This window comes from Anomaloglossus baeobatrachus, chromosome 7, assembly GCF_048569485.1.
Source record: "Anomaloglossus baeobatrachus isolate aAnoBae1 chromosome 7, aAnoBae1.hap1, whole genome shotgun sequence".
Classification (NCBI taxonomy): Eukaryota; Metazoa; Chordata; class Amphibia; order Anura; family Aromobatidae; genus Anomaloglossus; species Anomaloglossus baeobatrachus.
The window spans coordinates 108,945,375-108,971,389 of NC_134359.1; the positions used below are offsets into that span (position 1 = coordinate 108,945,375).

Genomic DNA, 26,015 nt, shown 5'->3' on the forward strand with positions numbered 1-26,015 from the left:
TGTGTCCAGCCAGGTACAACTAGGCAGCTGGGGATTGGAATCCGCACCACCGGTTGGCCTGAGCTTTCTGGGCCCCACTGCTGCGAATTGCAGTCTGCAGCCACCTCAGAAAATGGCATTTTCATAGAAGCGCCATCTTCTGGCGCTGTATCCAACTCTTCCAGCACCTGCCTGCTATACCTGGCTAGCATACAAAAATATGGCGAAGCTCACGTCCTTTTTTTGTAGTTTTTTGGCAAAAAAAATAAAAAATGCTTCCCTGGATTTTCCATTGCCAGTGAAGGTAACACCAAGCAGTGGGGGTTAGCAGCCAGTAGCTGCTTGGATTACCCTTAGCTAGCAATACAAAAAATGCAGCGGGAGCCCATATACATTTTTTTTAATTATTTATTTAAATAACTAAAAATAAAATGGGCTTCCCTGTATTTTGATTGCTGGACATCACAGTGCTGTAAAAATAAATCTTTAAAAAAAAATGACGTAGCGCTCCGCGGTATTTTTGATTTTCAGCGCAGATAAAGCAGACAGCTATGGGTTGCCACCCCCATCTGCCTGCCGTTACCTTGGTTGTCAATCAAAATACAGGGAAGCCCATTAATTTTTTCTATTTAAAAAAATAGTTAAAAAAAAAAAATTACGTCCCCCAATTTTTGATAGCCAGCTAGGGTAAAGCAGACGGCTGTAGCCTGAAAACCACAGCTGGCAGCTTTACCGTGGTTGGGGATCCAATGTGGAGGTCCCCTCAGGCTCTTTTTTATAGTTATTTTATAAATATTAATAATTACACAATAAAAGTAGGGTCCCCCCCCAAATTGGATCACCAGCCAAGGTAAAGCGGACAGCTGTGGTCTGGTATTCTCAGGGTGGGAAGGTCCATAGTTATTGGGCCTTCACAGCCTAAAAATAGCAGGCCGCAGGCACCCCAGACGTGGCGCATCCACTAGATGCGCCAATCCTGGCGCTTCACCCCAGCTCATCCCGTGCCCTGGTGCAGTGGCAAACGGGGTAATAAATCGGGTTGATACTAGCTGTAAAGTCACCTGAGATCAAGCCCAGCAGTTTGTGATGTCATGGCGTCTATTAGATACCCAACATCATAAACTGTCAGTACTAACAAAAACAAAAAAAAAAAAAAATCGACAAAAGAAATTTATTTGAAAAAAACAGTCCCCAAAACATTTCCTCTTTCACCAATTTATTGTAAGAAAAAAAATAAAGGGGTCCCACGACGACTCTGGACCGTCTAGAATATGGGGGGGGAGACACTCAGGGAACGTATCCCCCATTTTCTAGGAGTGCGGACCCTTCATGTGAGGAGTGTGGGTGCAATGAATCTGCACTCACTCTCCCCGGGTCCACAGCAGCAGAGTCCATGTCGTAATGGTTGCTACCAAAGCTGCAATGCCCTGCTCATGAGGTAAGGGCATGCCTAATCAGGAGAACTACTGTAGAGGAAGCTCTGCTCACTGGTATATAGGTGCTCAGAGGTAATAATAGATAAAATTAGTGAGTAACCTCGGCACTCTAAATCTCCCAGACTAAGTCAGTAAGTCCCAATGGATAGTAATGCAAAATCACTCTTTATTGGTCCGTATTAAGAACATTTTTTTTTCATAAGCATATATGTTTTTGTCCAAAACAAGTTACAAATGACGTTTCGGCCTGAGCCTTCGTCAGATTGGACTTATCTGCATGTAATCATGAAAAATGACAATAATCAGTATCACATAAGAGTGAGAGAACAATAACATAAACTCGAACAATGTAGAGGTACAATTGGGATGCAGCAAAAAAATTGCAACACAGCAAGAAATGAAACACATGATACAAATGTCATAATACAGTACAAGGACAATATAGTAATGACAAATATGGGGTCAGAGTAGGCTTAGACAGCTCTGGTACGAAAGAGATGTCAATCATAAAGTAACATGTGCAGTAGGTGTAGAGCTACAGTATGCATGGCAGAGCTAATGGGTAGACTGACCGGAGAAAAAGTGGAGAAAAAGTGGAGAAAAAGTGGAGAAAAAGTGGAGAAAAAGTGGAGAAAAAGTGGAGAAAAAGTGGAGAAAAAGTGGAGAAAAAGTGGAGAAAAAGTGGAGAAAAAGAGGAGAAAAAGAGGAGAAAAAGAGGAGAAAAAGAGGAGAAAAAGTGGAGCATAAGTGGAGAAAAAGTGGAGAGAAAAATGGAGAAAAAGTGGAGAAAAAGTGGAGAAAAAGTGGAGAAAAAGTGGAACACCCTTTGGTACCTTTCATGTGGCACTAAGGGGTGCTTAGCTTTGTATTTAGCCAAAAAAATGAAAAAAAAATGACGTAGGGTAGCCAGCTAGGGTAAAGCAGACGGCTGCAGCCTGCAGACCACAGCTGGCAACCTCACCTTGGCTGGTAATCCAAAACTGAGGGCACCCCACGCTGTTATTTTAAATTAAATAAATAATTAAAAAAAAAACACGTAGGGGTCCCCCAAAATTGGATCACCAGCCAAGGTAAAGCAGACAGCTGGGGCCTGATATTCTCAGACTAGGGAGGTCCATGGTTATTGGAATCTCCCCAGCCTAAAAATAGCAGGCCGCAGCCGCCCCAGAAGTGGCGCATCCATTAGATGCGCCAATCCTGGTGCTTCGCCCCAGCTCATCCCGCGCCCTGGTGCGGTGGCAAACGGGGTAATATATGGGGTTAATACCAGATGTGTAATGTCACCTGGCATCAAGCCCTGGGGTTGGTGAGGTCAGGCGTCTATCAGATACCCGACATCACCAACCCAGTCAGTAATAAAAAAAAATAGACGACAAACACATTTTTATTTGAAAAAACACTCCCCAAAACATTCCCTCTTTAACCAATTTATTAGAATGAAAAACAAATCCAGGTCTGGTGTAATCCAAGGGGTTGCCATGACGATCCACACTGTCCCAGTCAATGAAGAGCAGGATGTTCCCCATTGGCTGGGAGAGCAATGCAGTGACCTGAGCTAACATCAATGGGTCAGCCCAGGTCACTGCAGGGGATGACAAGTGCTGCTGTCAGCGAGGTACATTACCTGCGCTGATCTCCAGCACTGCCGACAGCACCTGTCACTGAGGTCAATGACCGGCGCCTTCACATCAAGTATCGCGAGAGGTCCGTGACGTCTCGGGTGGGAAGCGAGAGGTGATGTGACAAGCGGCGGCCATGGAGGACAGTGACAGCGCTGAGGTCGGGATGGCGGGACTTCATCACCGCAGGTAAGCCGAGCGGGGGGGGGGGAGGGCGTGTGTGTGTGTGTGTGTGTGTGTGTGTGTGTGTGTGTGTGTGTGTGTGTGTGTGTGTGTGTGTGTGTATGTGTATATGTATGTATACATGCTGCGGGCAGGAGGGGGCTGAGCGAGCTGAGCGGGGAGTGTGGGCTTCCTGCACGTAACTAAGATAAACATCGGGTTACTAACCAAAGCGCTTTGCTTGGATACCCGATGTTTATCTTGGTTACCAGCTTCTGGCAGGCTGCCAGCGATGGCTCCTGCACACTGTAGCTGGGGGTGGGGGGGGGGTGCGTGTGTGAGAGAGTGTGTGTGTGTGTGTGTGTGTGTGTGTGTGTGTGTGTGCATGTATGTATGTATACATGCCGCGGGCAGGAGGGGGCGGATCGAGCTGAGCGGGAAGTGTGGGCTTCCTGCACGTAACTAAGATAAACATCGGGTTACTAACCAAAGCGCTTTGCTTGGATACCCGATGTTTATCTTGGTTACCAGCTTGTGGCAGGCTGCCAGCGATGGCTCCTGCACACTGTAGCTGTAAAAAGCCCTGCTTTTTGCTGCTAGAACCGTTCTCGAACGTATCTAGAACTATCGAGCTTTTGCAAAAAGCTCGAGTTCTAGTTCGATCTCGAACAGCCCCAAAAATCACTCGAGCTTAGAACTGGAGAACCTCGAACCACGAACCGCGCTCAACTCTAGTAATGACTCTATATAATGGGTTTCCCTTTTTGTATTGAATTATTGAAATAAATTGCCTCTTTGATGAGGATATTCTAATTTATTATGCATTTATATATTTCTAAAGTGTCTATTGACATGAATTTCTCATCAGATGTAGATAACAACCCATTCAATGCACACAGGCAAATAAATCAAACAATAGATGTCCATAAATTTAGTGATGTGTAATAATGAGAACTGACACAGGGAAAAAGTATTGAACACACTTGCTGGAATTTATGTAAAGGGAACCTGTCAGGTGCAATATGCAATCTATAAAACAAGGAAGAAACCCCACATAAAATATTACCTTTAATAATACATTTAAAAGGTAAACTGAACCAAAATAAAACAAAAAAAAAAAAACAAAAAAAAAAAACTTTCATGGTGCAGGGGAGAGAGGGAAGGTAACACTAAAATTAGCAATACCGGAAAAAAGGCAGACTACAGACGGCCCTAGTGAACCCTAAGTCTGACCCTACCTAGCAATGGAGGGTATAACGCCATAGGGTTGTGGCGCCCCCATTCACCAACGGGAAACCCTAAGGCCATGTGTCCACGCTGCGGAAAATGCGCGGATTTTGCCGCGGATTTCTCGCGGAAAAGCCGCGGATTTTCCGAAAATCTGCAGCAGCGGCACTTCCAAGCCATTTCAATGGCATTTTGGAAATGCTGTGTCCATGCTGCGGATTTTTCCGCGGCGTATTTGCCGCGGATTTTGATCCGGAAAAATCTGCAGCATGTCCATTATTGTTGTGGATTTTGATCCGGATTTTGGCTATAGAATGGGGAAAAAAAAAAAAAAAAATACGCATCAAAATCCGCGGTAAAAAAAAAGGTGCGGATTTGCCGCGAAAGTCGCGGATTTTCATTCAGAAAAATCCGCAGCAACATTCTACCGTGAAAACATAGCCTTATAGTCCCTAGCTCACCCTGCACTATACACAAGTGAACACCCAAAAATTAGTGAAAAATAATACCAAATAAGGGTACTTTCACACTTGCGTTCAGCGCAGTCCGTCACTATGGAGAACAGCGGCGTCCGTTAGCGCACTGCGCTATTCTCCATAGACTTGTATGGACGACGCACTGTAACGCAAGTGTCAGCATTGCATCCGCTGGATGACGCAGCGTCGTTATTTTGACGCTGCGTCGGGCGGAAGGAACGCAGCATGTAACTTTTTTTTTTCACTGCGCATGCTCATTTTTTTTTTTTTAAAATCACAGAAACTTTATTTTGTTTCTCGGTGGCCGAACATTCAGCTGAGCGCCCGGCCGCCGGCATATGAGAGCTCTCAACTGAGCGCCCGGCCGCCGGCATATGAGAGCTCTCAACTGAGCGCCCGGCCGCCGGCATATGAGAGCTCTCAACTGAGCGCCCGGCCGCCGGCATATGAGAGCTCTCAACTGAGCGCCCGGCCGCCAGCATATGAGAGCTCTCAACTGAGCGCCCGGCCGCCAGCATATGAGAGCTCTCAACTGATCGCCCGGCCGCCAGCATATGAGAGCTCTCAACTGAGTGCCCGGCCACCGGCATGTGGGAGCGCTCAGCTAAGCACCCGGCCGCCGTCTATTGAGAGCGATCAGCTGATCGTTCACAATAGTCTGCTGCCGGTAAAACTGTAACATGGGACTGGTACATGGGACTGGTACATGGGACGCCTCCTGTGGACAGCACCAACAAAATGACAACAAAGGAAAGATAATAAAAGGAGTTGCTATGGGCAACAACACCCGTGCAGACACGACTCCTTATCTGCAAGAGTATAGCAGAGAGACAAAGCAAAGCACCACGTCCTTCCACACAGGCTGTCTCCAGTGAATCTGAATAACCAGCCCTGTGTGGAGGATTCTGGGACTTTTTAAAGGCCCAGACAAATTAGTAATTTACAGCACCTGAGGGAATGCAGCCAAGCAGACTTGCTAGAGAAGCATTAACCCTTCAGGTGCTAAAAGGAAAAAAACCTGTTTAAAGGGAACCTGTCACCAGTTTTATGGCCTATAAGCTGCGGCCACCACCACCAGTCTCTTATATACAGTATTCTAACATGCTGTATATAAGAGCCCAGGCCGCTGTGAGAACATAAAAAACACTTTATAATACTCACCTAAACCGGTCGCTGTGGTGCTGGTTGGCCCGGTGGGCACCCCTGTTCTCCGGTGCCGGCGCCTCCTCTCTCGGCCATCTTGCTCCTCCGTCTTCTGAAGCCTGTGTGCATGATGCGTCCACGTCATACACTCGCCGGCACTGAGGTCCTGAGCAGGCGCACTTTGATCTGACCTGCCCTCCTAACACTGCTATACACCCTACCTGTATGGGGCTTTTCCTACAACAGATATCACTATATCCTATGAATAGGTTTATAAATGTCTGTTTGCTTGGGCAGACATGGTTGGGATTCTCATCCGCAATAAGAAGCCTGAACGAAGAAGAAGAGGTTGAGCATTAGCTGAGCGGGATCTATTAGAAGTTAATGGGGCTGACAAACAGTTTAGTGCTATACTTGGGCCTCTGTCAGCCCCATGGACATAAAAATGGAGGTGCAGAGCCCATGTTTGACCGCTACTGCATTCAAAAGTCCCGTGCCTGTGGTTGAGAAATGAGGAGCAACTTGAGGCTCCGGACCCCTTTCTAATTATCCTATGGGGTCTCCAGCAATCAAAAACGTATCATCTATCCTATCGATAAAGTGATACATATCAATTGCTGGAAACCCACTTTAAAGTTAAAGACGTCAGTCCCGGTCATGTAGTTAGTCATGGTCAGGCACACATTAGACAGAAGAGCTCACAATTACTGCTGCGGTGGTAACCACTCTCCTCTTCATTGTAGCGCTGCACAGTTTCATTGGAAATCCCTGTGTCCTCTAAGTGCTTGTGGTTACAGTCAGCTTACGAACGCCTCACAGAATTGCTAAAATAAGACTGTCCCCTCCTCCATGACACACATGCAGAACGTCCGTAACGTCCCTACAATCACAGCTCCCACCAGTGTCTCAGGACACCGTATACACATGGTTAGCATTTGTCAACGGGCACGTGGTCATCACATCCTTTTATGCTGCTTGTCCATTCTGAGCTGTAAATAACTGGGTGTAAAACAAGGAGAAGTGATATCTTATACAGGTCAGGGCATATGACTCATCAAGACTGGATAAAATCTTGCTATCTAGTAGTGGTCTATTACTAAGAACAAGAGAAAACTGTAAGAAAAGCACATTGGCACCGGCTCCTGTGATATACCCCGCCCTTAGTACATAAATACAAAATCGGGCAGTAATGCGTTCTGTCACAGCTACATTTTAACGGAAGATTTCTTGACAAGGAATAGGATAAATAGGCACTGTCCAATATGTATTACGTACCAGCTACACTTTCCAGGACAAGGCACCTGTGGGTTCAAGGAGTTTATTACACCTTTAAATAAATTCCTTCAGGGGTGTAGTTTCCAATTTGCGGTCACTTGTGGGGGGTTTCTACTGTTTAGGTACATCAGGGGCTCAGCAAACGTAACATGGAGTCTGTTATCTATTTCAGCTCATTTTCCACTCCAATATGGTTCTTCTTCCCTTCTGAGCCCTGCCGTGCGCCCAAACTGTAGATTTCCACCACATATGGGCTATCAACGTACTCAAGGGATATTGCATCGTCAATTTTCTCCTGTTACCCTTGTGAAAATGCAAAATTTGAGCCTTAAGCATTATTTTTGTAGGAAAAAGTAAGTTTAATTTTTTCCTTCCACATTGCTTTAATTTCTGTAAACCACCTGAAGCGATAGTAAACTTCTTGAATGGCTGTGAGCAGTTTGAGGGGCGCATATAGATCCAGATCAGGTGAAGGAATCATATGGCTTCTTTATTCTGCCACCTACCTTTGGATTTATTGTCTTTTTTGGATGTCCTGTTGTGAGTGCTGCGAGCCTTCCTTTGTCACTGATGTAAAGTAGATATGTGGTGAAAGTTACTTATTAATGTTTTTGATTGACATAACTCTGGTTTAAGGGCAAAAACTCCAAAGTTTAAAAACTGCGACATTTTCAAATTTTTAGCTAAAAGTCTATTTACCACCAACATGAAGTACTATGTGACACACAAAAAAAATCACTGGGATCCCTTGAAACATGACAGAATTATTACCGTATAAAGTGACATGTCAGAATTGTATAATTTGGCCGGGGCAGGAAGGTGAAAACAGGCTCAGGGTGAAGGGGTTAATGTTGAGGAGTGTTTGGCAGGGGGTATAGGCTCTAGGTGGCAGGTGCTTATCGTGGTGCCCACCCTAGTTTAGATTATCTGCTTTTAACTTAAAGGGAGTGTGTCACCAGGTTTTTGCCATCTAATCTGAGAGCAGCATAACATAGTGGCAGAGATCCTGATTTTAGCGGTGTGTCACTGACTGGGCTGCTTAGTGTAGTTTTGATAAAATTGCTGTTTAATCAGCAGGAGATTATCATTAGAGGACTACTTGGCGTGCTGCAGGTAGTCCAGAATATACATGAGCTCTGTATAACTGCTAGATCTGCAGCAGAGAAAACAGTGATTTTATCAAAATGACAACAAACAGCAAAGTAAGTGACACATTGCTGGAATCGGGGTCTCTGTCTCTACATTATGCTGCTCTCAGATGGGGAGCAAAAACCTGGTGACTGATTCCCTTTGAGGACCCCTTTACACGTCAGTGATTCTGGTACATGTGACATCCGGTTTCATACGTACGAGAGACATGGACACATCAAACCTATTAAAATCAATGGGTCTACGCACACATCCGGGTTTTTTCACGGACGTGTGGCGCACACGTGTATCCATGTGTTCTTCACGGAGACATGTCTATTTTTCTCTGGCAGCGCTGATGTCACACGGACCACACACTGATGTGATCCGTGTGATATCAGAGTGACATGTACCGGAGAAAACACCGGTCTTTGAAATAAAATTATTGTCTGTACTCACCTGTCTCCAGCGCTGCTGTCACTTGCTTCCAGGCCCGCTCATTATGCTCATGAATATTCACTGCACCGCAGCGCACCGCAGAAGCAACAGTGCCAGAGACAGCAGCACCATGGACAGGTGAGTAAAAAGTTCACGGAGAGCACATGGAGAACACACGTGTGCCAAAATCAGGGCACACGGAAAAGCCATATGCACCTTCAACCGTGCGTTTTTATCACGGATGTGTGAAGGGTGTCTTATGTTTTTGTGCTGTAATATGATAGCAGCATTCTCTGTACTGCATTTTCCTGCCTTTGACACTTCTCAGCCCTATGTGCAGTTTTACAATATTGCATTATCTCGTTTCCACCTCTTTTTTTTTTTTGACACACAAATATAATGGCTTAGACCAGACAAGAAAAAAAAAATAATATTTATATACATACATACATACATACATACATACATAATGAAAGCAGAATGAAAACAGGGGTTCCCTTGCCGGTTTCCCAAGCTGGTACTAACCTGACTTCAAACTGGACCGGCAGCACCTTTACAAGTGTGGACAGGTGCGTATCTGTACATGATACAAAATATATGTAAAAAAGAACAGTCGCACACTGCGAAACCACAAAAATACTCTACCTAATAAAACATTTTTTGGAGGTATTTAGAATATTGTGATGCCCTGGACTAGTCAGGTCGTCCCAGGTAGTCACACACAACACCACACCCCCTCCCGATTAGGTGACTTCAGTCAAACTAAAAACCTTGTCACCACCCATCAGGTTTGAAGTCCACACCAGGGAGCGGAGCCAGGAGGTTGGCTCCGCCCACCAAGGAGTTCACAGGCCTGGAGGCGGGAAAACACAGACATGTTCAAGTTGACAGTGCAGAGTAGTTTTGACAGTGAAGGAGAGAGGTTGAGTTTAAGGGCAGACCTGCGCCCAGGCCTGCTATAGACTACTCCGGTGGCTGGGTCAGAGCCCAGTCACCTCTGGCAAGGAGGCAGACGGTGGTGGCTGCCTGCAGGAGCTGGGATTACAGCCGGTGGAACCGTAGGGGTCGGGGTCGGGCGGTGGCCCGCCGGTACCGAACCGGGGAACCAATTGGAAACCGGAGCACCAGGAGGGGTACTCAGACCCAGACGAAGCCCCGAACCGACAGGGCCGAGTCGAATCAACTGATTGCGGACTGGACTTAAGGACCTATCCCACACAAGTCCCGTTAGAAGACAACAGCCCAACCATACAGGGTAGAGCCACCGCCAAGGCATAGAGACCCAAAGGGCCAGCGTCTGCGGGCAAACAGGCTCCTACGGCATATACAAGTCGGGGAGCGGACTACCGGTGTCTAGGCATAGGAGTCAAACATTTACACACAGAGGTGCAGGAGAAAGGCGGAAACCACCAACCTATTCTGGGAGAAGTTGCAGCCGGCTGCGGGCCCCGTTCATCACCCCATTTGGTTTACCAGAGACTCTGGTGTCTTGTGTCATAGTGAGTACACCAGTGCCTTCGGGCCGCACCCCGCTGCACAGTATCAGCACCCAGCACGCACCCGCTCCCACGCCTCAGCACCTCTCTCGGGCCCCCTGGACCATCGCTCCCCATCCACAGAGGGGTCAACACCAAGCTGCGCAACACTGTCCCCGGGAGGCCTAGTTAACAGCAGCGGTGGTGTCCATCCATTCACCACAACCCATGGGTGGCTTCACGAACTTACAATCCAAACCAAACCAAACGACCGCAGCCCCGGCCGTGGAACTCCTCACCCAAGTCCCTGCGTGTAGCGCCAACTCCCTTGCAGAGCGACGTGAACCCCGGGTCCATGAGAGGCTCGAGCCACCACCTGCAGTACGAGCACGGATCCGAGCGGCTCGGCGGTCGCAGCCGAGCCTGCGGGGCGGTACAATATTAGAATGGCCATTGTAATACTAGCCCAGCGCCCCTTCATGGCACCCTCCTTTGCTGGGTCCTACTCTAAACTGCATCTTTCTGGGCTACTTAAAAGCACACACACATATAATATAATATAATATAATATAATATATATATATATATATATATATATATATATATATATATATATATATATATATATATAGCTCAGTGTATATATATGTGTGTACGTGTGTGTGTCCGCTAAAGGAATCCGCACCGTCGCATTTACAATCATGAAATTTTGCAGACGCTCTGTGACCCAGGGAACGTCATAGACTATGTTTTGACGGGAAAAATTAACCCCGCGCTTTACAGTTACTCTCAAAAATCCTGCCTCCATTAATCTGAATGGAGCTGGGAGATACGGGCTATTAACAGCAACTGTCAGTGGTTGCTATAGAAACAAAATAAACTGTTAGTATAAGAAGCTTGTGTGTGAGTGAGAGACAGGGAAAGAGACAGAGAGATAGAGACAGCCCGGGTAAAGAGACAGCCCGGGCAAAGAGAGACAGACAGACACACACATAGAGACAGACACAGAGAAAGAGAGAGACAGACAGAGAAACTGATACAAACAGAGACAAGACACACAGAGACAGAAACTCGAAGAGGGATAGTTGCTAACCCAGGTACTACAGCTAGTGTGTGTGTGTGTGTGTGTGTGTGTGTGTATATACAAAAATGTGACTCCCGTGGTGTTTCCGCCTGCTCACCTCTGGGTGTCGCTCCCATCTTTATATTATTTACAAATATTCTGATAAGTGAATATTGAGCCATTACAGATCGTTGTTCTTTCCTTCCTGTCTGTGATTTATCACCATTCTTCACTCAGCCCATCCCAACGTAGAGATCGCAGATAGCATAAAACAGTAAATGGTATAGTAATGCACAGTAAACACATGTTAAGACTTTAGAATCAGCATGTGTCCATGAGCCTAGAGGACTGCACACACCTGTCTACAGCAGCCAGCAATGGCCATATTCCCCGGGGTCTTACCTCGTGCTGGACTCGCCCTGTTCCAGGCGCAGCCGGCCTTATATACACTGCAGGTTACTCACCAGAAGCAACTCCCAACTTGTATTTCTGCTGAACATGTAGGAAGTGAGGCACTGCGCATGAGCACAACTGCTGTCAGATTAGTGAGAACGTCAGCGCCACCTGGTGGCAGAAACAGAGTATGATTTAAAGATCTATTCCTTCTATTTTGTCTGTATGGTAAATGCACGAAAATTCCATCTCTAACACACAAATAGTGTGATAAAAATGATCAGGTGAGTGGTCAAAGTTGGACTGTCCTCATGATAAATAGACATAGTGAAATATTTCATACAATTAAGCCAATTTTCCAAATAGTTAATTCTCAGTTTAGTTTTCAGTAAACAATCTATATGTGATAAAAAATATATTTTTTGTTAGTTTTTTTACACAGGTACGAAAGATTCTTAACCCAACACACATTTTCACCCCTTCTCCATGAAGTTACATTATGTTTATACAGTTCCCTATTGCTGGATGTCCATGGTGATCCCTAGTCCAGCTCAATCCGTATCCACATCTACATCACTAGACATATGGTAAGGTTTTAAATATTAGATGCTAGGACCGTCCCGGTATGAGTCACCTTAGTGGATGGCTTTCACATGGTTTTTTTTTTAGCAAAGTAACATCAACTAAGTACCCTATTTTATTTACATGCACTATTGCCATTTATTTACTTATTTTAGGGTATTTGCTCATGTTTTACTTTTTCTTGGGTGCTGCATATGGATGAACACTAGGCACTCAGATTGAAGAGCAAACAAAGGGAGTATTTATTTATACAATCTGAAAACATTTGTTACGTTTCAGTCCTACATATGGACCTTCATCAGAATAAGGCGGATTGCGTGAGAGTAAGTGGATAAGAATAAGTGCACCGAAATGGTGAGCGCGAAGTAAGTCTCTGCATGTTAGGCGCAATCATTGAAATTTCAAAACTGTTTTTGGATTGTATAAATAAATACCACCTTTGCTCATCTGAGAGCCAAGTTCTTATATATACAGTATATACATATATATACAGTACTAGCTGTACTACCCGGCTTCGCCCGGGTTAATAACTGCTGTTAACTAAATAGAATGTATTAACAAAAATGTATTCTGCATACAAAAACCACAAAACAAATAGATAGAAATGTAATTATTAAAAGGCAAAAACTAAGCTAATAGAAGCATTTCACAACATATATTTCAACACCACAGATATTCCACACAGATTTAACTAAATTGGCCAAGTAATGTGCTCCGTCTGTCTCTTTCCAGATCTGTCTCTTTCCCCGTCTGTCTCTTTCCCCATCTGTTTCTGTCTGTCTCTTTCCCTGTCTGTCTCTTTCCAGGTCTGCCTTTTTCCAGGTCTGCCTGTCTCTATCTCTTTCTTTGTCTGTCTCTCTCTGTTTCTTTCCCCATCTGTCTCTTTCCAGGTCTGCCTCTTTCCCAGGTATGTCTCTTTCCCTGTCTGTCTCTATGTCTGTGTCTTTTCCTGTCTGTCTCTTTCCCTGTCTGCCTGTCTTTGTCTGTCTCTATTTCTCTGTCTCTTTCCCCGTCTTTCTCTATCAAGGTCTGTGTCTTTCCCCATCTATCTTTGTCTGTCTGTCTCTCTGGCTGTCTCCTCCTTCCCTGTCTGCCTGTCTCTGTCCCTTCCACTCCTGTTTATTTGTGGCCATCACATTTCCTATGGTTCTTCAATTACTTCTCCTTCCCCATCGGTGGACTCCTTGAAAATCTGCAAAGATTGGATCTACACATGTTTGTTTTTTGCCCTCATGTTATTGTATGATGTACCCCTCTATTATTGGGTTTGTGCCTTCATGTCCTTTTTATCTATACATCGCTTACTACATTCCATATACCGTGTGGCTGCGCGCGTCTGCTGGTAGGCTGATTGCTGGAGGGCGTTTGCATGATGCTGCCCACTCTGGGCGCATGCGCGGGAGCTATGGAGACGTCCCGTCTCCCGCACATGCGCCCTGCTCGGTAGTGGTCCTCTGTCTGCTTCGCCCTCTGGCTTCCGCCCCCGGCGCATGCGCAGTAGCGGCCATGGTAATATCATGATTCACTACACCTGCGCTGACTCCTTATATGGAGTCAGCGCTTTCAAACAGATTACCTTCTTGAAAAAGAGCCTAAGCGAAACGGACGTTGAAGCCTTCCTCCACCTCCCAATAATAAGGAATAACGTTTGGAACACCATTCTAAGTCTGAACTGGGTGCAAAAACCTAGTAGTTTTTCGTTTGTGAACCCTCCCCAACCACACCTATTGCCAATCCATATCATACGCATAAATAGCCTGGGTCTCAGCTTCCCATACACGGTAAGTTTTTTTTAACTGCATGAGAGGACACACACAAGCTAGAGACCCCAACGTAGAGAAATACTTTGGCGTAGTGTTGGGGCTCTATTGCATTGATCAATTCAGTAGCTAAATTTCTCTTGATTCATATGTTCATGGCAGTAATGCAGATTCCATTTTTCACATTTTCACTCTTACATATAGCTATTGGATTTTTCAAGTCAGTATTCACACAGCAGTTTCTGCTATTTCATGTATTCCCCTTACATAGTCACTGGTGTGCATACCTTATCTCCCCATAGTGATGTTTTTTTAGGTTTTTGCACCCAGTTCAGACTTAGGCGGGCTTTGCACACTACGACATCGCAGGCCGATGCTGCGATGCCGAGTGCGATAGTGCCCGCCCCCGTCGCAGCAGCGATATGTGGTGATAGCTGGCGTAGCGAAAGTTATCGCTACGCCAGCTTCACACACACACTCACCTGCCGTGCGACGTCCCTGTGGCCGGCGACCCGCCTTCTTGTTAAGGGGGCGGGTCGTGCGGCGTCACTGCGACGTCACACGGCAGGCGGCCAATCAGAGCGGAGGGGCGGAGATGAGCAGGATGTAAACATCCTGCCCACCTCCTTCCTTCCGCATATCCTACGGAAGCCGCAGTGAGGCCGGTAGGAGACGTTCCTCGCTCCTGCGACTTCACACACAGCGATGTGTGCTGCCGCAGGAGCGAGGAACAACATCGGACCATTGCGTCAGCGTAATCATGGATTACGCCGACGCTGTACCGATGATACGATTACGACGCTTTTGCGCTCGTTAATCGTATCATGGAGCCTTTACACACTGCGATGTCGCATGCGATGCCGGAAGTGCGTCATTTTCAATTTGACCCCACCGACATCGCACCTGCGATGTCGCAGTGTGCAAAGTGCCCCTTAGAATGGTGTTCCAAACGTTATTCCTTATTTGTTAGTAGTTTTTCGTTTGTGAACCCTCCCCAACCACACCTATTGCCAATCCATATCATACGCATATATAGCCTGGGTCTCAGCTTCCCATACATGGTAAGTTTTTTTAACTGCATGAGAGGACACACACAAGCTAGGGACCCCAACGTAGAGAAATACTTTGGCGTAGTGTTGGGGCTCTATTGCATTGATCAATTCAGTAGCTACATTTCTCTTTATTCATATGTTCATGGCAGTAATGCAGATTCCATTTTTCACATTTTCACTCTTACATATAGCTATTGGATTTTTCAAGTCAGTATTCACACAGCAGTTTCTGCTATTTCATGTATTCCCCTTACATAGTCACTGGTGTGCATACCTTACTTTCCTCCACCTCCCCGCCCTGCCTTTCACTAGGTAATCTCTGGCTCCTTGCATTTCCTTGTCAGCGATGCCATCGGCATCTATTCACACCGCCCCCGCTGACACGGTCTCTTACTTATAACTGCTTGTTACATAATCTTTTCTTATACTCTTTCTAGTACCCTACCTTCTCCCCCTCCTTGGATGGTCCGGTTTGCAGTTGCGCCACTGTCCACCATAGCAGCATTTACTTTTTCATCTACCCTTTGGCATTCCCTGTGTCATACAGGCTTATGCATCTGGGCTGTCTACAATTCATTTACCCTTTTACTGCTGTGGTCGGCACCGGTGCTTCTGCTTACCGTATCATCCTACCCCCTCAGCAAGGGGCTGTATTGGTCACGTTGTTTAACTCTTGGCCAATTCCCTACCTTATTTACTATTGGTCTTTATTTTATATTTCCAATTGGGTCATACACCCCCTCTTTTTTGCAGCCTTACTTTTGTGACCTATGGTTATTCTTCTCTTTGTACTATAATCCAAGGGGTTCCTTTAACCATTGGTAGGCTGCATACTTAGTGACTTCTGACCTTATCCTCTTGACTCACGACTATACACACTTTTGTATTATGTACATCTTTTGTGGTTTGGTCATGACACAAGTTCTTTGCAGCCTTACCTCTGTGACCCACGGCTAATTATGGTCTGCTCCCCGACCAGTGGTGGGCTGCACCTGCATTGATTCCCGGCCTTACCCTCGGGATCCATGACTACCTTGCAGCTGTTTGGTTCCATGTAGCCTCACCCTCCTTACCCACGACTAGTTCCCCTTGGTTACTCCCTTCCCTCTCTCCCATTTCACTTCAGCCTCCATTGAGCCCTCCACTTGGCTCTTCTACATTCCTCTCATGTGGCAAGGTTAACAGGGTTGGTGTTTTGGTTTTATCACAATTGTGTTCCCTATTGTATTCAACCTTGTCTTCCATTCACACCTCTGTGGCCTCGATTTTATTATTTTTCTTCCAAAAAATCTTTGTGACTGTTTTCTACCAAAGAATAAATATTTTGATAATTAATATTCCTCAATAAATATAACTTTTTTGCATAATATAAGTGCCATTTTCTTCTTTGTTCTCTTTGTATAACATGTTTTGGTTTGAAGTTGGCACTCCTCCTGTGGGAACCTGCGGAGTGTTTCCCCCAGAGTATTGATTATTTAGCCATGTATGTTTTGTTTACAATCTGTCTCTTTCCCTGTCTGTCTCTGTCTGTCTCTCTCTGTATCTCTGTCTCTCTGTCTGTCTCTCTCTATCCGTCTCCCCACCGACATCTTATTACCTCACATATAAGCTTCTTATAGTATGAATGTCTTTTGTTCCTATAGCAACCAATCACAGCTCCTACTAATAATCTGTAGTTCCAGGCTCCATTTACTTTAATGAAGGCAGGTTTTTTGGAGAGTAACTGTAAAGCGCGGGGTTAAATTTTCCTGTGAAAACATAGTCTACGACGTTCCCTGGGTCACATGAGGTGTCTGTGCAAAATTTTGTGATTGTAAATGCGACGGTGTGGATACACTTTTCGATTCACTTTTTCCCCATTATGTAGATAGGGGCAAAATTGATTGGTAAATTGGAACACGTGGGGTTAAAATTTCGCCTCACAACATAGCCTATGACGCTCTTGGGGTCCAGACATGTGAGTGTGCAAAATTTTGTGGCTGTAGATGTGACGGAGCAGATGCCAATCCCGGACATACATTCACATACACACACATTCAGCTTTATATATTAGATATATATGCCATTTAAATCATTTTACAGTATGATCTAACTTCCAAGCAGGTGCGGGTGGATTGCGGATCCACCTGCGCCTGATAGCTCCACATGTCTGCTGTTCAAATCAGCAGACATGTGCAGGGATCACTGCCAGCTCACCGCAGCAGCCGGTGGTGATTACCGCTACACAACTAAGGATGTACCAGTACATCCTTGGTCATAAAGGAATTAAACAACAGTATGTTACTCAACAATTCATCTTCGTCAACAACTTTATACTCCATATAACCGGCACTTATTTTCTAGTCTACAAAACATATTCAGACACATTCTCAGTTTCCACTGAGTTGATACTCATCATGTGAGTCCCAGCACAACCCAGCCCGATGCTACAGTCCAATTCATGACGGTCACTTTCCCTTTCTGCGGCTCCACGTTCATTCTATTCATAGAGGAGGGGGTATTGCTACTATTGTCTGAGTATAGCCTTGTTCTCCTAGACGTTTATGTATCTATGTCACTTCTCTTCGTAGAGGAGGGGGTAAGGGGTTGCCAGTAGATGTTTGGGGAGACTCCAGCAGGAAAGCTGACTACACTCATGCACCAGTCTGTCTCCACCGGTTACCTTTCAGGCTTGGGGTTTTACAGCCCGAGGCCACTTCTTTAGAAGACTAGTCTCTAGCCTCAGCGTTATCTCACATTCCGTGTCTTGCTTGACACTTCGGGATCTCGCTATCTACCACATGGTCTCCTTTCTCCTGCCACAGGTTACCCACTGCATGCAACCTCAACAACTTACAGACTATATTTAAGTTTCTGTCACGCACTGAGTCTTTAGTAACTTTTCTAGAAGGAACTGTCTCTTTCCCTATGAAGTAACCCCTCCCATTGTGGGCTTCGTACAACACTTAACTATATCTTACCCTATAGTCTGGGAACCAAATATAAAAATGCTATTGTTATGATCCAGGAAAGCTTTTCCCTGCTGCTGGTTGCACCCAGCTCTGGCTTGGTCATGTCATGGGTTAACTTCCCTTGCCTCGTTCTGGATCCCAGGACGCTATATACTGCCTCTCTACCTATGGCTCAGTGCCAGTGATATTTCTGCCTTGCAGTGTATATACTGGCTCTGGTGAGTGTTCCCGATCTGTTCTGCCTCCCTGCTACTGTGTCTTGACTTTGACCCTCCCCCGTTTGCCTGCCTGTCCCAGCCCCTGACTTCCCGCTCCTGTCTGTTGTTTGAGTTTCCCTCTGCATACCTGATCTCCTGGCTTCTGACTCGGTTCTGCTTTCTGACTTTGATATTGATCCTCTCTTTGCAGTGACTCGACTTTTCTGGCTAGACCCTGACTGACTACTCTTTTTCCCCCTGGTGATTCGCCTGTTAACATTGCTGAAGTAACTCTGCTATACTTGAGCTGCCTTTCCATTACAGTGTTTCTTTGTCTCTCCTTCACTACTCTGCTGCCACCTAGTGGGCATTACGCTGTACTGTGTCTTACTAGCCTTTGTACAGCGTGACAGCTATACTTTACATTACCAGTTTACCACATATCACAGGTTATACTAGACAAGCAAACATCACATTATACATTATATTACGATGCACACGGCACAATATTTACAAAAAGATGCAAAACACAATTCCCACTACACTACATGATCGCAATAATCTGATTAGTGTCTACAGGGGAGGAACGTAACAGCAATCAGTCCACCTCCTTACAACATCACCTATACACACGCTAACAACAATACAATTTTACAGTCAGACACAGATGAACCATTTTACAGCTATGCACCCTGTAACACAAACACATTCATTCCACATATATACAGTCATGGCCGAAAGTTTTGGCACACTTGAAATCGTTCTAGAAAATAAAGTATTACACCTTGAAAATTATTGCAATTACAAATGTTTTGTTATACACATGATTATTTTCTATGTGTGTAATGGAGAAACACAAAAAAACAGAGGGGGAAAAAGGCAAATTGAACATAATTTCACACAAAACTCAAAACTAGTAGGTAAACAACTTTGTTTCAAGCATGTGATTCTCATTCAGACTCACCTGTGGCAAATAACAGGTGTGAGCAATATGAAAATCACACCTAAAAGCAGATAAAAAGGGGAGAAGTTGACATATTATTTGCATTGTGTGTCTATGTGTGTCACACTAAGCATTGAGAATAGAAAGAGAAGAGAATTGTCTGAGGGCTTGAGAACCAAACTTAAAAATGTTAAAATGTAAGTGAGTAAGCGAAAATCCTTCTTAGTCCAGTCAAAATACGGTTTGCCAGGAACAAATTCCAAGAAAGCGTTTTATGATTTTTTTTTTATTACTATTATATGTGGGGAACAACATATTAAAAGTTTTCCAAAAATTGATCGCCACAAAGGTCCTAACTATGACGTCATAAGACGATGACAGCCATCGCACTAAAAATAACGAACATTTCCCTATTTCAAAGCTGTAGCTGTAGGTTACAGACAAGTTTGCATTTTTTATACTATATATTTTCATATAACAATTTTTATACAAAGTTTTATACTAACTACATGGACAGGCGAGGTCATGACGTCATCAATGACGTCATGACATACATGTACATTTCTAGAAATTATAGAATTAATACACAGTGCATTTTATTATTATTATTATTATTATTTATTATTATATTTATTATTATTTTATTTATTTATTTTATTATATTTATTATTATTTTAAGACCTACTTCATCACTGAATAACCGTGTCAGGTCAATAGTCACTATTTTCATCATCAGACACTGCTTCCTCACTCATATTGTCACAATGCCCTTCTTGACATGGTCCGCATACCCGTGAACAGGTAAGTCCGTGTCTTTTGCAAGTGCACCGAAGTGTACTACAACCACGAGCACAATTGTAGTGAATTATTTTCAGAAGTGTTTCTGGCGCGGGTGAAGTATCCATCATCACTGGATCTAGACTGTTGTTCTGCAATTCCCATCCCCATTCAGTAGTGTCCATGGCCTCACCATTGTCCATCCAAAGCATCACCTGGAGGTAACTCCGAAGGGCATGATACTTCATTGCAGAGGAGGTCGGTGGCAGTCGTTCAGGTGTAACAAAGATCTTTATCTTTAAACTCCCTTTATCCGAGTAGAAATAAAGCTTGTTGCCATCGCCGGTTGACGAGTGATGAAGTAACAACACCAAAAGATCTGTATCTTCACCAATGAGACTAGTGCTTTTGTTGGATTACATTGACACTGCTGCCTTAACAATCTCCACATCTGCATTCCCCTCTGATTATATTACGTGGCAACCTCTGTCATTCATGCGCTGTGAAACGAGATTGATAAGAGACTGTTTGTTCTCCACATTCGAAAGGAAGTCCTCCTTTTTCCCGACAAATTTCGTTCCTTCAGCAATGTTCACTTTGTTACTTGTTCGATTTTTGCGTCGTCGCTGATGGATAGTGTCCTTAGTGTTTGGTCACCCAATGTAACCATCAAATACTATCGTAGCCTTACCATAATGCTTTACTGTGAAAAATGCATAGTCTTCAGTGATTGAACAATATGTCTTTCCTTCTGACCAATTCAGTCGATGGAGAAGAGAACCTCCGTCAAGAACATAATGTTCCACTTCTGGTACATCCTTGCCAGGGTCTTGGCTTTCATTGACCGCTTGTACTTAACTGAAAACAGTGATTGACCCTCCATTGTTGCCACTATTTCTCTGCCAATGGTGAACAGGTTATGGACATTCACATCCTTATTTGCATTGACACCGGTGATAATGTTGCGAAGAGACACTTCATCAGAGAAAGGTGAAAAGGTCTCTAGTTTATCTGCAATTTTCTCCAGGTCTTCATGATCTCTTCTCATCCTTGATGTTGTCGCCTCCTTGTGTTGTTCACTGGTGACAAAGCTCTGGCGAGTGAAACACTGCATTGCATCACTGTAGGAAGAGGACACTGGCACAGACAGAGTCCACAAGGCTCTTTGATGTTCGGACACTTCCTCTGGTGAGTCCTCCTTCAGTTTTTAGGGAGCGCATGAGAGCTTGCTCGATGACTAGGTTGCAACCCAGGCCTGCCCAGTACGCCTTACAACATGCAAGCCATTCATAAATCTATGGAAGACTGATGGCATATCATCTTCCCTAGTGGTCATAGACTGGAGGTAAAGGTAGGCGGCCTTCACATAGTTCCAATGCCCAGCAGCTGCAAGAATGGGAAAACATTCGGCTACAGCATGAAGGTGCATCAGCCAGGATCCTGTACGATCGGCCTCGATAAGCTCCCTTGCAATTCCTACCATCTTTTGGTAATTCAGCCATAGTTTACTGTTGCGAGAGTGAGCGGATAATCCGTTTCTTTTGGTGGACAAGAGGTGGACAATTTCACTAAGGCAGGTAGAAGTGATGACCTAATTCAAGTCACTCTCCCCTGTCAGTGTCCGAGCATACAACTGCTCAAATTCTTGCAACAGGTCTGCAAAACCGGGATGGTCGCAAAGTACTTTGTTTGCAACTTGCTTTAACATTTTACAGCTTTGGTGGCCATATTCTTTGACGTCACATTTGGACCCTTTGTGGTAACCCTATCTTGGTAAACTTTTAGTATGTTTTTCCCTACATGTATTACTACCAAAAAAAAAACAATAAAACGCTTTCTTGGAATGTGTTCAGGGTAAAGGGTATTTTTTTCATATTTTGACTGGACTATCTGGAAAAGCATCTTGTGAACAGATGAGACCAAGATAGAGCTTTTTGGTAAAGCACATTATTCTACTTTATACTGAAAATGGAATGATGCCTACAAAGAAAATAACACAGTACCTACAGTCAAATATGATGGATTTTCAGAGATGTTTTGGGGTTGTTTTGCTGCCTCTGGCACTGGGTGCCTTGACTGTAGGCAAGGGATCATGAAATCTGAAGATTACCAAAGGATTTTGGGTTGCAATATACCCAATGTACCCAGTGTCAGAAACCTGGGTTTGCATCCTAGATCATGGTTCTTCCAGCAGAACAATGACCCCAAACATACTTCAAGAATCACCCGGAAGTGGGTAGAAACAAAGCACTGGGAAGTTCTGAAGTGGCAGCAATGAGTCCGGATCTATATCCAATTTAACACCTGTGGAGAGATCTTAAAATTGCTGTAGGGAGAAGGCGCCCTTCAAATATGAGAGACCTGGAGCAGTTTGTAAAAGAAGAGGGGTCCGAAATTCCACTTGAGAGGTGTAAAGCGGGCTTTACACGCTACGACATCGCTAATGCGGAGTCGTTGGGGTCACGGAATTCGTGACGCACATCCGGCCGCATTAGCGATGCCGTTGCGTGTGACACCGTTAAGCGATTTTGCATCGTTGCAAAAACGTGCAAAATCGCTAATCGGCAACACGGGGGTCCATTCTCAAATCTCGTTACTGCAGCAGTAACGAGGTTGTTCCTCGTTCCTGCGGCAGCACACATCGCTGCGTGTGACGCCGCAGGAACGAGGAGGCTCCCCTTACCTGCCTCCCGGCCGCTATGCGGAAGGAAGGAGGTGGGCGGGATGTTACGTCCCGCTCATCTCCGCCCCTCCGCTGCTATTGGGCGGCGGTTCAGTGACGCTTCAGTGACGTCGCTGTGACGCCGCACGGACCGCCCCCTTAGAAAGGAGGCGGTTCGCCGGTCACAGCGACGTCGCCGGACAGGTAAGTATGTGTGACGGCTGTGGGCGATGTTGTGCGGCACGGGCAGCGATATGCCCGTGTCGCGCAACAGATGGGGGCGGGTACCCACACTAGTGATATCGGGACCGATATCGCAGTGTGTAAAGTAGCCTTAAGAAGCTTGTTGAGGACTATAGGAAGTGATTGATTGCAGTTATTTATTCTAAAGGGTGTGCATCCGAATATTAAGTTGAGGGTGCCAACAATTTTGTCCAGCTCATTTGTGGAGTTTTTTTGTGAAATTATGTCTAATTTGTCTTTTCTTTCTATTTTTTTTTTGTGTTGTTCCAATGAAGACAAAAGGACTAAACATGTGTATACCACACAGGGTCGGCTCCAGGTATTTGTGGTCCCGGGGCGAAAGAGTCTCAGTGGGCCCCATCCTCAAGTAGACAAGCACATACCAATACGTACACATACAGGCATACGTACATATACATATTAATAACAAACTTCTCATATATGGGCTAACCATAATTTCACCGGACTAGCCTTGGTATAGCTAGGCCAATGTATGCACTACTCGATAATACATATTGAAAACAAAGAGGGCAAGAGTGCTTTGTGCAAAAACAGACAATTTTATTGAGTACACAAACAAGCACTATGTAAAAAAATCTAAAAGAAACCACGGGAGAGTGGGGAAGGGGAGACAGGTGGCCAATTAATAGGAGCAAGAGGTTTCCAAATATTGATGGTATGGTCAGATATTACAAGGCATGGTAAAATATGAAGAGAACAATTCTCTAATTTAAATTTATAAAAACAAATTCACAAAAAATACATATAAACAGACATAAATCTATACACAGTCATATACACTGATATTACATAGATATACACATGTTACGAACCGGCGCCGCCATAGCCGCAAGCAGCCTGCTGCGGTTCCTGTTGCGCCCAGGCGCCGGCTGCCGTTCTTGGCCGTGCCTCGGGTCGTCCAGTTGGCTGTTCCTTCCACCACGTCTAAGTGTGGAGAGGCGGCTAGTGCGCATGCGTGCGCCGATTTACCCCAGCCAGAGTTTAAGCCCGGTGTTTTGCCTAGTGAGCATGCTCAGCCTGATTGTGTTATGTCTGAGACTAAGTCCTCAGTTCAGGCTACTGAGCATGCTCCCACAATTAACCCTAACAGCCTCTTTGCACAGGTACTTGGACTTCGTGCTGTGTCTAAGTTCTGGGATGTGCCTACTGAGCATGCTCAAACTGATAGTCTGCTTTCTGAGCCTGTTGCTCAGGCTACTGGGCATGCTCAGACACTTAGTGCATCAGAGGCTAGGTCCGGTAAGGGCCTCACTGAGCATGTCCGTGAGGTGGCAGGCCCTGATAGGGCAGAGGGTGTCAGGTGTCCTGATGACGTGGCAACTCCGGACTGGCTCGCAGAGGCCCGCCCCTATGATCTGGCACCTCAGTATTGGTCGTCAGACGATGACTGGTGAAGTGTTTGGGGCGTGGCTGCCATGAGGTCATCAATGACGTGGCGGTTCCGGATAGGTCGCATGTGACGTCACTGATGACATGGCACTCTGCTATTGGACCTTGGTGGTTCCACCCTGGGTTTGGGGCGGACCCAGGTTATAAAAGGGGCTGGAGACAACATGGAGGTGCACAGTCTTCACTTTTGCTCAGTCAGAGCACACCTCCATGTTAGAGCCTCATTGCGGCATAAGCCTATGTTGGGAAGCGGTAGGTAGGGTTAGGCGAACGGTGCCTGTCACGCCAAGATTCGTGGCTCGGCACATCAGGGTCAGGCGCCGTGCTTCCCTCCTGCCGTTCCAGTCTTGCTATAGCAGCCCAGTGGCGTTAACTGGGCTGCGGCTGCTTTGCTTCCTGTCTGATTGTGCCCCCTACGCACACGGACTACGCACCTGCTGCGCCACCTGTCCGATTGTGCCCCCTACGCACACGGACAACGCACCTGCTGCGCCACCTGTCCGATTGTGCCCCCTACGCACACGGACAACGCACCTGCTGCGCCACCTGTCCGGTTGTGCCCCCTACGCGCATGGACAGCGTACTCCAGGACCCCTGTGGAGTTAACAGGGTGTTCCTTATTTTCCTCGGCTTCCCGGTCAACGCTACTGGTGTACCCATCTGGCCTGACGTGTCCTACACACACGTGGCCAGTCGAGAGGTGGCCAGAAACGCTAATCGGAGGACCGCTCGGCCTGACGTGTCCTACACACGTGGCCGACAGGGCGCTTTCGTGGCGGTCTTCCGGTCAACGCTACCTGGTTACCACCCGGCCTGACGTGTTTCCTGCACACGTGGTTGGTGTAGCTCTAGGTGCACCAAAACGCTAATCGGGTTGTTGTCCGGTCTGACGTGTCCCAACACACGTGACCAGTTCCCAGAGTTCCTGGGTTATCTCAGAGCCATCCAGCTCTATAGTCTCCGCCTAACCCTCAGGTGCCAGCAGCTCCATTGTCATCTGGAGCACGGTGGGCCCCGACTGGCGATTAGGATATATACTCCCTGGTCCTAATCTGCCGGTCCCCCCGTAACACACATCATACATGCACACACAGACACACATTAGAGATATTATTAATATGGGGAAGCCAGCAGTAGCCACACTTATCTCCCCACTTGTCTCCTGTCCAGCTCCTCCCGGGCATGTGTCTGTGCCGCATTGATTGGTGGCCATTACTAACAGATATGGCCACACACAGAGCACACTGACACTGCTGTATATACATCACAGGAGGGGCTAGGGGCTACAGTATATAAATCACAGGAGCGGCTGGGGGCATATGCATACATGTTACTGAGGTGTATGTGTCATGGGCGGGGAGGACGCCGCCGCTGCTGCACGCTCGCTAACGCTCGGGTCCGGCGCTGGTGCGGCTGCTGCTGCTCGGTGGCTCGAGCGGTGGGCCGGATCCGGGGACTCGAGCGGCGCTCCTCGCCCGTGAGTGAAAGGGGTGGTTGGTTTGGGAGATTTAGTCCGTGACGCCACCCATGGGTCGTGGTGAAGATGGGCACCACCGCTGCTGGTGACGGGGATCCCGGGAGTGATGGTGGGGAGCAGCTGGGATGTTGTTTTCCCCCTCCGTGG

At 46.0% G+C, this 26,015-nt stretch overlaps 1 protein-coding gene across 3 annotated transcripts in view; it reads right to left on the reverse strand.

The window, feature by feature from the left end:
* Positions 1-11,947, reverse strand: part of ADPRH (ADP-ribosylarginine hydrolase) — a 32,077-nt gene extending 20,130 nt beyond the window's left edge. The window contains exon 1 of one of the 3 annotated variants that reach the window (XM_075317581.1): positions 11,886-11,947. In XM_075317581.1, coding sequence (XP_075173696.1) covers positions 11,886-11,921 — 36 coding nt within the window. In that variant the 5' untranslated portion in view covers positions 11,922-11,947. Of the gene's footprint in view, positions 1-6,744; positions 6,854-11,823 lie in introns of those variants that run through there. The other 2 variants (XM_075317582.1, XM_075317580.1) reach the window with 2 other exon arrangements.
* Between the last annotated feature and the right edge of the window lie 14,068 nt (positions 11,948-26,015).